We start from the raw sequence: 13,397 nt of genomic DNA, 5'->3' as shown, positions 1-13,397 counted from the left end.
CTGCTAGAGTCGAGTCAAATTGAGAAAATCCCTGACACCTGGCAATGCTTTTGACAGCTATGAGGAGCCGTTGCCATAGAGGCGTTTACAAGATCGCGTTGTAAAAACGCGAAGCAGCTACGCCCAGCTTATAGAACTGTCTGGGACCATGTCTCTTAATTTGGATACTGTACTTGTAAACAGCACAGGATGCATATTTCTTTTACGACTGTTTCATAATTTCAGAGATCTTTTTACAAAAATGAAATTTTTTTGGCACGTAATTACAAACACAGTTCAGTTTATGTTTTCGTTTGTAATAGAAAATTGGCAATATGAACACCCGGGCAATACCCGGTTTGTTAGCTATTCAGCTATAAATAGCGCCGCAAAACTATCAATAGTTCAGTCAGGTTAGAATCCAGGAGCAAATACAGATAATAGCACAAATCACAGCATTTGAAGGAGACGTGGGTAGTCATTGAAATATTGTGCACGTAATGGAAACAACAATTCAGTAGAGCACGCGAAGTAAACCAAGGAAACGGATGTGTCTGAGGCGGCGGAGAAATTTAACAACATGGCACTGTACGGCAGCCCATACCCACCGCACGCTAACGATAGGAGTTTTGGACGCCGCTTGGTCTAACTTCGGCGAAATGACGCTGCGCAACAGGTCGGAAGTTTATGACGAATAACGACGGAACGGCGAGAAGCCAGGCTGTATATATACGTAGCAGTGAGACGCTTTGCACAGCCCAGACCGGGGCGGTTGGAGACTATTACGCGCAACCACAACTGCGTTCGCTCCTTGTTAGCGTGCGGTAGGGTTGGAGGAGGGGTGTCTTTCACCTTGTTTACCAGTCTGGCGTTGTGGCCGACAACCGACGGCCGAGCCATGGCGTTTCGCACGCCTTATATCAAGGGCTTTAAGCCTCATAAAATTTACTCATACAGTGACAGAAAAAAATTGTAACACCACAAAATAAATACAACACAGTAATAAAATTTGTCTGTTGTTGTTGTTGTTGTTGTTGTTGTTGTTGTCTTCAGTCCTGAGACTGGTTTGATGCAGCTCTCCATACTACTCTATCCTGTGCAAGCTTCTTCATCTCCCAGTATCTACTGCAACCTACATCCTTCTGAATCTGCTTAGTGTATTCATCTCTTGGTCTCCCTCTACGATCTTTACCCTCTACTCTGCCCTCCAATGCTAAATTTGTGATCCCTTGATGCCTCAGAACATGTCCTACCAAATGGTCCCTTCTTTTTGTCAAGTTGTGCCACAAACTCCTCTTCTCCCCAATTCTATTCAATATCTCCTCGTTAGTTATGTGATCTAACCTTCAGCATTCTTCTGTAGCACCACATTTCGAAAGCTTCCATTCTCTTGTTGTCCAAACTATTTATCGTCCATGTTTCACTTCCATATATGGCTACACTCCATACAAATACTTTCAGAAATCAGTTCTTGACACTTAAATCTATACTCGGTGTTAACAAATTTCTTTTCTTCAGAAACGCTTTCCTTGCCATTGCCAGTCTACATTTTATATCCTCTCTACTTAACCCATCATCAGTTACGAAATTTGTGTAGGTAACATATTTAAGTGATGAACATTGCAAGATCACTGGTCAATGTAAACGCGAGATAAGACACTGTAAATGTGAAATGCTGGCAAATTAATAACCGCTGTAACCGCCATAATGTTGAGTGAAAGCCTGCAAACTTGTATGCATTGTGTTGTACAGGTGTCGGATGTCAGTGTGTAGAATAGAGTTCCATGTCTGTTGCAGCTGGTCGATCAGTACAGGAACAGGTAATGCTGTTTGTGAATGACGGTGGAGTTGTCGTCCGATGATATCCTATATGTGTTCAATTGGAGACAGATCTGCTGGCGAGCAGGTCAAGGCAACGTGCCGACACTCTGCCGAGCATGTTGGGTTACAGCAGCAGTATGTGGGCGAGTGTCATCCTGTTGGAAACCAACCCCGGGAATGCTGTTCACGAATGACAGCGCAACAGGTCGAATGACCAGATTGACGTACAAATTTGCAGTCACGGTCTTTGACATAAACACGAGGGTGCTTCTGCTGTCATAACTCCAAGTGTAAGTCCAGTGTGTCTAGCACGCAGACAGGTTGGTTGAAGGCCCTGAACTGGCCTCCTTTTGACCAACACAGGGCCATCATTGGCACCGAGGCAGAACAAGCTTTCATCAGAAAACACAACAGACGTCCACCCTGCCCACCAGTGAGCTCTCACAAATGGCGGTGGTTTGTGGTCGATGGAAAACACGTTACAGAGCTTCTGGCTCGCAGCTGTGTCCTTCAAGTAACAAATTTGTAGGAGTTCTTTGTGTCAGTGGTCACATTGCTGCTGCAGGTACAGTACTATGCGCTAGAGCAGGGCTTCCTAACCTTTTCAGCTGGCGGACACCTTCTTCAGTCGAAAATCCATGGCGGACCCCTAATCAGTCAAGAGCACAGTAACTTTAACTTTTAGAGCGAAACCCATGGGAACTGAAAGCTTCTTAATGCAAGTGCCATGTTCCAAATGACCCCTCCTTCCCCCCCCCCCCCCCTCTCCCAAAGTATGAATAGTCTTTGGTTTAGAGATAAATGAAAACAACTTGAAATTAACGATCTAATTTGAATTCCCACTGTATCCAGACACTTGCTATTGGATTTACTCCCTTTTTTCAACACACTATAGCCTGCTTAAATTACTTTGTAATTGACATTTCACACGTTGGAGCCGCCTTCCTCCAAGAGCAATCAACGTCACGTCCAAACTGTTCGCTGACTGGTCGACAAAGCTCACTCCGCGCATGCGAAAAAGGTTTCAGCGCATCTAGCGCCGTGAGCCGGCGCACAAACGACGCCCGTATTGCCGCGAAACAGTCGATCAGAGAAGCCGCATTCTCCGGCACTAAACTGTGTATGCTTTCTCGCTTAAGAACCGCAAAGGCTGCTTGGGAATACGACCTGAAGTAAAAGTAAACATGTTTTTCACACGAAAAAAGAAAATAGTGTTGAATTTGATTTTCACATATTTATTCAATATTTTTACTCATTATTTTGCACGATTTGGTGAAACGTGGCCGCGGACACCCTAGAGAGAGCCGGCGGACCCCCAAGGGGTCCGCAGACCACACGTTGGGAAGCCCTGCGTAAGAGGTATACGCCGAAAACGATGGTCTTCCCTCTGGGTAGTGCCACGTTGCAGTCCGGAGCTCGGTCTTGCGACCGTACATTCCCGTATCCACCGCTGCCAGCATTAATGTACAGTGGTCACATTACTGCCAAATCTTTCTGCAGTATGCAGGAAAGTATCGGAGAAGGAACATCCAGCTTATCGTAGACCTATGACACGACCTCGTTCAAACTCAGTGACGTGCTGATATTGCTCTCTTTGTTGCCTTAAAGGCATTCTTGACTAACATCAACTCACCACGTGCAGTCTCAATTGCGCTACTAACGCCACTCGTGTACGATTGGAACGAAATCTGAATAGACATCGTCTTTCAGATGCAGAGACTCGCCTACCATCTTTCGTTTATGTCGCACAATATCTTCTTGGTGTTGCGATATTATTTCGTCAGTGTATTAGTACTAATGCTCCTTATTGCCTTGAATTCACAAGAAGAAAGTCATTATGTGTTTAATTTCCACTGGGATATTGTGTCCTCTGAGTCCTTCGCGTCGGTGTGCCGGAATCTCTCTCTCTCTCTCTCTCTCTCTCTCTCTCTCTCTCTTTTTTTTCAAACCTTTAATTTCGAATTAAATTCTCGATCTTTCGACAGCTGTCTGTGCCGCCGTCATAAAGAGTAATGAACTACCGACTGTTCGGGTTGGCACTGTGTTTTGGTCAGGTAAGCAAGACAGCAAGCAAAGTATGGAACCTTACAGAGGTAGACCGAGGCGACGCGTGCTCGGGTAGGCGAGTCTGACAGCGTTTACCGGCTCCGCTTCGCCGCGGGACCAGATGGCGTCAGGTGGCGTGAGGGACCCGCATCACATTAAAAATGTCGCGGTCCGAAAGCCGAGAGGATTTTGTTCCAGTGGGAGATTATTTGAAGTGCTTAGTGTACTATAGATCGTGCTAAACGACTAGACATTGTCAGGGAGTAGATGTAGATAAACGCTAAAATAAAAAAGGAAAAAAAAGATACAGAATAACACGTGTCGTTCGAGTTAGGGCATTGGAAGAAATTTTCATTTAGCGTAGAGATCGTGCCTTGAAGTCATTGGGCTATGAGACAATGTTCTTGCGTTAATTCCACAGCCCTCCGCATACAGGGAGGGCGTGGAATACAGTTGATGGCTGTTACGTCCATTTCGACAGCGCCTTGGTGTGACTAGAAAGATGTAGACTGTGTGTGGAACCCTTCAATTGCCGTCTCTGGGCTGTAAAACACGTACCTTAAGAGCTATGACCACTTCTTCAGTAGAAGAGACGGGATTCCCAATGGCGAAGACGAACAAGTGCTTAAAGTATGCACTTTACGAGTTCATGTTTACTGGACTTTTTTTCCTGTTTTGATCCATACTACGTCCTTTCAGAATTTGCGAAGCAAGGAGCTTACAGTAGATTTGATTTGCAGCATCAAAGACGAAATAGTGGTCAGAACTTTTAAGGTGTGCATTTTAGAGCCCTGCTTCTAATGGTCGTAATTGTCGTATCGCTGAATGTTGAACATTCCTGCTGGGGCACCTTGAAGATGTAGGTTTAGAATCGCATTCGTCTTGTAGCTGCTTCGTCGGCCGCTGTCGCCGAGCGGCTCTAGGCGCTTCGGTCTGGAACCGCGCGACCGCTACGGTCGCGGATTCGAATCTTGCCTCGCGCATGGATGTGTGTGATGTCCTTAGGTTGGTTAGGATTAAGTATTTTTTAGTTCTAGAGGACTGATGACCTCAGATGTTAAGTCCCATAGTGCTCAGAGCCATTTGAACCATTTTTGTAGCTGGTTCATTAAAGCTCTCTCGTCGAATCTTTGTGCAACGAAGTTAGTAGCAAATCGCGAAAAGCAGGGAACAATGGTGAATTCAGAAAGTGGGGCACAGTCAGCATGAAACTGACAAGCAGATTTTGCTCGACTGTCTATGCGTACTCTGGAAACCTTAAATGCAACAATAACTACACAAACTCAATCTGTTGTTTTCAAATAAGAGGTTCCTCGTAGCTGAACATCAATGACAAGGTGCCGAGAATGCTATAATTGGTACTTCGAAGCGCCGGTGTTGGACCTTCAGAGAGAATGGAAATAAGCCAGACAGATTTCAGCATTTCCATTACGTACACGTCGGCAATTGTGGCGAGTCTCGTAAGAGCGACTGCGCTGTAGGGTAACAGTTATTAGCGCAACCAGTGCGCAGAAAGCTCTAGAAACTTGCCTAAGGGCACCGAGTATTATCTCATCAAGGATACGCGCTCACGTCACCCGTTCATAATTATACCTCGTTAGCTGGATGGTTGCGTCCAGTACAAATACGAGTACATCCTGTTATGCCACGCATGAAACATGATGTAAAGAACTTCATTAATCGAGCTGCTGCTCGGTTGAACGAAGTGGTAAGCGGCAAAATGGGAGATCGGAAACACGGAAGGTTAAAGTTTGCAATCGATCCAAATTCTGAATAATTGTGTTCTAACATCCATTTTATTCTGGATGGCTTGTAACATCTGTATTCTTCCATACACACATAAAAAGAACGACAAATAGACTACAGTACATGAAATACACAAAAAGAAACACATCACTGTATCGGAGATACCACTGTGTTACGCAGATCATATACGGTGACAACAAAACATAATGATAGATAATCGTATGACAGCATTTACATAGTCACTATTAGACTTAACTGTATAGCTCCTTGCTTGAGAGTACGTACTGACTCGTCACCTTCATCGCAGATGTGTCCATTGATTTTAGTCACAAGGAAAATCGCCGGCCGCTGTGCTCGATCGGTTCTAGGCGCTTCAGTCCGCAACCACGCTACTCCTACGGTCGCAGGTTCGAATCCTGCCTCGGCCATGGATGTGTGTGATGTCCTTAGGTTAGTTAGGTTTAAGTAGTTCTAATTCTAAGGGACTGATGACCCCAGATGTTAAGTCCCATAGTGCTTAGAGCAATTTTTTTGACAAGAAAAATCCGTGATGAACCCGAGGGATGTAATCTGAATCGGAGAGGGACTGTATGTAAGCAACTTTCTTTCTTTTCTGTGACATGGGTACGTTGTCTTTTAATCGAAGAGTAAGAACCGAGTTCCCTGAAATTTACTGTCCGTCAGATGTCATGACATAATGTCTCGCTGATGAATATAGATGACGGTTATACAGAAGTCTCCTTCCATGTGGATACATTCCTTTAGTTGACAGCTAGATGTATTCGGAACATCAAAGTCTCAGATATCCCAGAATGTTTTTAATGTTTACCTCACATTGCTTTCACCCGTTTTCTCAAACCAAGAGGCAGTGGCAATTAGGTCCTACAGCGTTTGTATTTAGAGTTTTTCACAACGACATACATATTCTTTGCATATATTACGTCTCTTCCATTTTAACTTCCGTTGTGAGTTGTATCTCAATATTTTCAGAGAAGACCTCTTCGTACGTTGTTTTGCCCCTTCATGGCACGTATCAGAGACTAAGACAGACTGCTCGATGTTAAGGTCAGTTCGAAATCCTTCGCAGATTACTTGAATAGCAACGAAGATTATTACAGTCGTTATTATTTATTTAAAATTGTTTAGACCCATAGAGGTTCACACAAAGTTAACTACGATCTGTGGTTGTTACTTTTCTTGTCCTTCCAGAATTGTTTTTCTTCTCGCTGTGTTTAGCTCGACGTTCTTTCGTCCATTTTCCCGTAGATCTTTTCAGTTTTTCTTCCGGTGCAACTTCCCAGCAGAGGATCTTCTGACAGAAGATTTATCGATCTGCGATGTATGAGATTGTGATGTTGGCATTTTTGAGATCAGTTTGGAGTTGTTTGATCCAGGCTGTGGTCGTTTTTAGTTTCTATGTGTATATTATAATTTTCTTTGCTAATCTGTTATCATCCAGTCCCATGATGTGTCCATAGAACATCAGTCGTCGTCGTTGCGGAAGTTTGTTTCAATGCTGGAGTATTTTTCTGTTGATGTGTTTGAATATAGCCGATATCCTTCGTCTGTGACCTTTGGACCCAGGATTTTGCGAATGATTTTCCTTTCAGCTTTTTTCATGCTGTCAAGATCCCCTTTGTAATTGACGTTTAGGGTCTCGCTTGCATACAGTATTTCGGGTTTGATGACAGTCGCATAGTGTCGAATTTTTGTTTTGATATTCATGCACTTTTGTTGTAGATGTTCGCATTTTCCCGTATGCTTATCGCATTTTGAAATCACGTGCTTTTTGGGCTAATCTTTCTGTTCCTGTGGGTTCGGTGATTTCACCCAAATATTTAAAGTGATTGACACGGTTTATTGTGCCGTATTCTGTGATCAAATTTTCTGTTTTCACGTGTGATGTGGCCATAAATTCAGATGTTCCAGAAAAGTACTAAATAAAGCAGATTTGCAAATTAATCTATCTCTGAGCCATTGGGAATGTACTCAGGATGCTGGTGGGAGATATCAGGTTCACTAAGAACATCTTCGTTTCCTTGTAACTCATGAAATGTGGGTATTATCTCGGAAACCGTTACGTTTCCCTATTAACAACAGCACTTTCACCTGTCGCTTGCCATTATATTCCCGCGAAAAGCAGGCATCAGCGTTTATTACGAAGCATTTTCCTAAGTTCTGTTGATTGAAGTTAGAACATTTTCATGATGTATAACACTCTGTTGCTCAAAAGGAATCGCCAGTTGCCCTGTGACTCAAAATAGAAGACTGTGGTTCTTACCATTGTACCCCCGAGCCTCTCAGTTCTTGGTCTGCTTACTCAATAACCATAATCTTCGACAGAAAGGGAAAGAAAAACAGAGTAGATACTGCGAGTGTATAGCTTTCCTGTTAGAAAGCGGCAGTGCAGTCGTAGCGCCATTTCAGATGAATGAAGAGGTCTGTAGGGGAAAGTACCTGCATTATAATGTGGCCATTATAGTGCAAGGAGCTTCCGCATTGCCATTCCCCACGGAGAGTGAGTTTGTTTTGACCTCCTTTGTTTGCAGACGCATTCCTATACCGAACTGTTATTCGCTATGTCCGTTGCTTCCTCGGCATGCATGCCAAATGCTCGTAGCTGCGGTCTGGTGCAGAATCGAAACTAGTGCTCTTTATTGAACGCTTGTGGGTTTGCTGAAACTGAAACCACACACACGCGCACACTCGGAGTAATAAAACGACAGTAAACCTAAATCACAACAGCCAGAGGAGGATTTGAACATATTACCTTTCGGAAACATGACCATCAACTCCGTCATTTCACTTTGTGTTTTTAACTTGCTGCGGGTTAGTACCTGGTTTTCCCTTCATAATATTCGCTTCGTACGAAGGAAACTGATTGTCACTCCAATGCAGTTCTTCTTTTTATCAGTGTTACTAAAGAGGAAGCCAGTCATAAAAAAACTGGAAATGAACAATACTGAACATGGTGCTCTAATTATAATATTACTCGCTTGATTTTCACGAGTATGAAAAACGCTAATGACCATGCTTTCAAACAGAGTTTTTAGAATATCATATAGCGAAAATAGAGTTGCTGCTGCAGTTAATCTTACGGTCTTCTGTACTGTTCTGTTCATTACCGAATCTGGCGCCAGTTAATCGCTTAATAGCTTTCGGTTGACACTGACAACACACTGCTAGACAAAATAAACAAGTAATGTGCACAAAACTTGATGAACTAAAGATTACAACTGCACAGAGTAAACAAGCGTCATTCTACAACTAAATCTAGTCACGTACTTTGTACCAAATTAATTATTTGCGTCCTACTTCACTCACGCATTGAACGAAAAGGAGTAAACTCTCTACTTGCCCCCCTAAACGTCCTAATCTGTGCTATCTCATACTACCGCCGTGAAATATACTGTGGTGGAAACAGAATTATGTCACGGTCTTTTTAAAACATCGATTTCTGCATTTTACCAACAGGATGTCGCAAGACCACTGTTGCGTTTCTTGTAAAGATTGCCATCCAAGTTCACTGAGCACTTCCACGTGGACTGTACCGGCCTGTTAGAGCCCTTTAAATTTTTTTGATGTCTGTTGGGAGACCAACTTGCTAAGGATTCTAAAAACAGAAATAATACTCTAGAATTGGTAGCAGTAGCGTCCTGTACGCAATTTCTTTGAGACATGCGTTCCATTTTTGCCAGAACTCTTTTCTAAAAATCTAAGCCTTTCATTCGCTTTCCCTCTTACTACTTTCACGGGTTCGTCTCATTTCATATCACGTCCTAGTATTACACACAGAAATTTAAACGATGTGCGTACCTGCAGAAGACAGATAATCTTGTGATCAAATACAATCGGGTTCTTTCTCTTTTATATGAGTATTCTCTTACATTTATCGCGTTTTGTTGCATCTCGTAGAAATTGTGTTCGGGTCGTTCTGCATCTGATCACGACCTTGCGATCAGTGATGTTACAGGTGCAATGTCGATGATGCATTTGGTCATGACTTATCATTTATGACTATATGTAGCATCTGCAGTCAGCATACACACGCTTATCATCAAATAATAGGTCACTTGCTCTGACAAAGTATCGATTTTTTCCAGCAGTGAAAAATAACATATTAAAATAAGGCAGCCTTTGCGGAACCAGGGCGTCTTCATACTGACAGCTGAGGGCTGTGGACTCGAGTGCAAGGAATACAATGTAACTGATTTATTTGCACAATAGTTCAAATGCAATTTTGGTCATTGTTGCAAGACGGACAGTGCTCATTATGTTTCATTGCTGTGCAGTTTTTGTACATGGACAAGCCATTAATTTGGCCTCATCTTGAATCAGCAACTAAGAAAGTTTCTGGTCTCACTGCTCCAGTTACCATTAAACTGTACTGGGCGCTGTTAATCCGTATAGCAGTAATACAGAACTTCTCAGTCTCGTGCACCTCCTAGATATCGTAACTCACCTTTCAACTGAACTGATTTTCTCCAAATAATATCCACTCCGTGCCTGATCGTCACACTAATAGTTCAAATGGCTCTGAGCACTGTGGGACTTAACATCTGAGGTCATCAGTTCCCTAGAACTTAGAACTACTTAAACCTAACTAACCTACGGACATCACAAACATCCATTCCCGAGGCAGGATTCGAACCTGCGATCGTAGCAGTCGCGCGGTTCCGGACTCAAGCGGCTAGAACCGCTCGGCGACCGCGGCCGGCGTCACACTAATACTTCTCTAAATTGATCAGAAGTACTTTCACTGTCCTACGCTTTCATTCGGCGAGTGCGCAACTCCACATACACTCCGCCAGTAGACCTGTTGAAATTGTGCCAACTAGTCAACTTTGCTTTAAGTATTGCTGTGTCGAGCTCCACCCGAAACTGTCCAATTCCAGAACGGCAATCAATGCTCGCAACAAACAGCAGAAACAGTATGTAATTCTGTCAGGAGCCCCGTACGGCGGATACTGAGCGAGGCAGTGCAGCGTTTGGAACACTGGACTCGTATTTTGGGGGACTGCTGTTCAAATATTCATCCAGCCATCCAGATTTAGGATTAATGGGGTTACCTCACATCGCTTAGGGCGAATTGCGCGTAGGTGCTTTGAGAAGAAACCGGTTGATTTCCATCGCCATCCATCCGGAGCTTGAGCATCGTCTCCAATGCTGTAATCGAGTCTTAGATATCGCTAAATCCTAATCTTCGCTCCTTCTTTGCGTGCGGCAGTGAGTACGAGTACAGGATTATAATGTATGGTACGTCTAAAGCATGTATAATCACTCACCGAGCTAAGATGGAGCCAATAATTAACCACTGCTGAAGCCCCTTTTCTCTAGGAATCCGCTACCTTCCCTTGGCCCATGTTTCTCTTATCTAAATGCCGATTTGGATGTACACGTGATGCATTTCAGCGCGGCGAGGTACGTAATAAACATCTGTTGCCAGTGTTACTTATTTTGTTCACATTTGCCTTGATCGCATTGCATGATCACGTACGTAAGGACTACTGAAAGTAAGTTACACATGTCGCCGCACGGTAAGACCACTGCGCAACAAGTGTTTTATTGTCAGAAGAATGTAGAAGTTTCGAGTTTCCTTGAGACACAGTTCTTGTACGGCACGGATAACAAATGGATCACAGTGTACAATTGAAATGGCACGACAAGTGGAAACGCACACCAGAGTTGAAGTACGCACGGGAGTTTGAAGTTTATGGGCAAAAATTTCTAAATTGCACAGAGATTCATTGTGATATTCTGGCGGTAAATGGATTAAACGCAGTGACGCTTCCAGTCATAGTGAAACGGTGCAAACTTTTTGCCAAGGCCGCACGTACGTGGAAGATGCTGATCAGGAAGGGAGGCAAGAGGCTAAGCTAAAAGCATGTCTTGGGTGCGGGGGTAGAGATTTTCCCAATGGTGACGTTTACACGGTGGTCCTCGAGTGGCCTGTAAGCAAGAACAAAAATGAATCTAGTTTTCAATAGCAGTATCTTTGTAATTCCTTAAAATAATTTTCTTGTACTGACATTTTTAATTACTGTAATACAGTTAGTCGATCAACACCATAGATGCAACAACAATATGCGCAGAAGTCATTGCAACTGACTGATAACACTAGGATCGACATAATTAAATCGAAACAAGCTATATTTTGATCTCCGTCATGTTTCTGTTGCACACTAGAGGTGAGATATCCTTGGCAAGATTATTAACAGTGGTTCACAAGATGCAAGAAGCCATAGGAGTAAAGAGAAGTGAAAACACCACAAGAAGACAGCCACTTGCAATGAACAAAGACTGTCTGAGGACTTATCAAAACTGTTCAGATCAGTTAATGGTTTCTGTAATGTCATTGAAGCTGGAAGATGAGGTTCATACCTCTAAACCTATTGCTTTATTGAATAATGTACGGAAGTAAACAAATGTTGCGACTGTTGTCGGTCTCTGAAAAACTTATTCACATTCATTGTCAGTATCGGATGTATTTGTAAGAGGCTTGGTGACCTGCCATCATCTCCACCCCTCCCCTACCGGAAGCAAGGCCAGACAAGCAAGCAGCAGCGGTACCCCGGAGTGGCTGACGGTGCTGTGTGTGTGGTCCGCTGCTAACGCGCCCGTGCGCTTCTCTCTTTCCGTGTGTGTTGCATGTTCACGTGGACGCCGCCGCCGCCCGCCTACTCGCCGCCCCCTGCAGTGGTGACCTCGCTCTATGTTGCAGTGAAGTACCTGCGCGAGGTGACTCCGTACTTCCGCAAGGCGAGCATAATCTCCGAGGTGGGCTGGGAGCTGCAGCGCGGCTTCCTGTCCGCCGCGCCGCCTTCGCCGCGCTCGCCGCAGCGCGCCGACACGCGCTACCTGCCGCTGCAGCTCTGCTACCTGGCCAGGAACCTCCGCCACCCCGACCCCGGTGAGTACCAAACTAGCCACGGCGGCGCATCGCGTTAATAAGGCCTGGCCAGACAGAATGCGGCCTGGCCGTCCGGCCTGTGGCCTTGAACCGCAGCCGCCACGCCGCACTGTTGAATCGCTCGTTACTGAATGGCGGCGGCCACACAGAGTGCGACTCTGACGCACCGGCATGCGGCCTGCCTCACCGGCCGCCGCCGGGTTCTCACAGATTACAGATTCGCCGCAAGCCGGAGCGGCTGCTTGCCTCTGATGACGCACTCCGCTGCTCTGCCGTCACACTGGAAGCAGCCGCGTGAGGCGGTTTTTGTCTCGCAGCTCGTAGTGCATGCATCGTGGACACAGAGAGACTTATAGACGAGGCGAGAGAATACAACTTTTTGTATGATACATGCGATCCTGATTTGGATGTAGAATACTGTTTCTGAATTCTCAGAAATAATGTTGTCACTGTGACGTGCATAACTTTCAATATCCACTACTGTAAGCCGGCCGGGGTGGCCGAGCGGTTCTAGGCGCTACAGTCTGGAACCGCGCGACCGCTACGGTCGCAGGTTCGAATCCTGCCTCGGGCATGGATGTGTGTGATATCCGTAAGTTAGTTAGGTTCAAGTAGTTCTAAGTTCTAGGGGACTGATGACCTCAGAAGTTGAATCCCATAGTGCTCAGAGCCATTTGAACCATTTTTCAACTACTGTAAACTCGTAGTATGGATCAACGATCGCCAGGAGTACTAGCGAAAAGAATTGTAACAGAAGAACTGGGATCCACTATCCTTCGGGCAGTTTAACCTGATATGCTTTCCGACTATGCTTCAAAGGCAGTTCGGAACCCCCCCCCCCCCCCCCCCAAAGTTCTAGAAATCCTTCTTCAGATTTCTTCCCTATCTCTGTTGC

At 44.7% G+C, this 13,397-nt stretch overlaps 1 protein-coding gene across 2 annotated transcripts in view; it reads left to right on the top strand.

Annotated features, from left to right (window-relative positions):
* Nucleotides 1-13,397, top strand: part of LOC126354533 (beta-1-syntrophin) — an 879,981-nt gene that overhangs the window by 562,211 nt on the left and 304,373 nt on the right. The window contains exon 2 of one of the 2 annotated variants that reach the window (XM_050004264.1): nucleotides 12,314-12,502. In XM_050004264.1, the coding sequence (XP_049860221.1) occupies nucleotides 12,314-12,502 (189 nt within the window). Of the gene's footprint in view, nucleotides 1-12,289; nucleotides 12,503-13,397 lie in introns of both variants that reach the window. The other variant, XM_050004263.1, reaches the window with a different exon arrangement.

The sequence above is a fragment of the Schistocerca gregaria genome, chromosome 3, assembly GCF_023897955.1.
Source record: "Schistocerca gregaria isolate iqSchGreg1 chromosome 3, iqSchGreg1.2, whole genome shotgun sequence".
In the NCBI taxonomy this organism is placed as follows: domain Eukaryota; kingdom Metazoa; phylum Arthropoda; class Insecta; order Orthoptera; family Acrididae; genus Schistocerca; species Schistocerca gregaria.
Note: the sequence above shows the minus strand (reverse complement) of the source record. Positions and strands in the feature narration are given on the sequence as shown.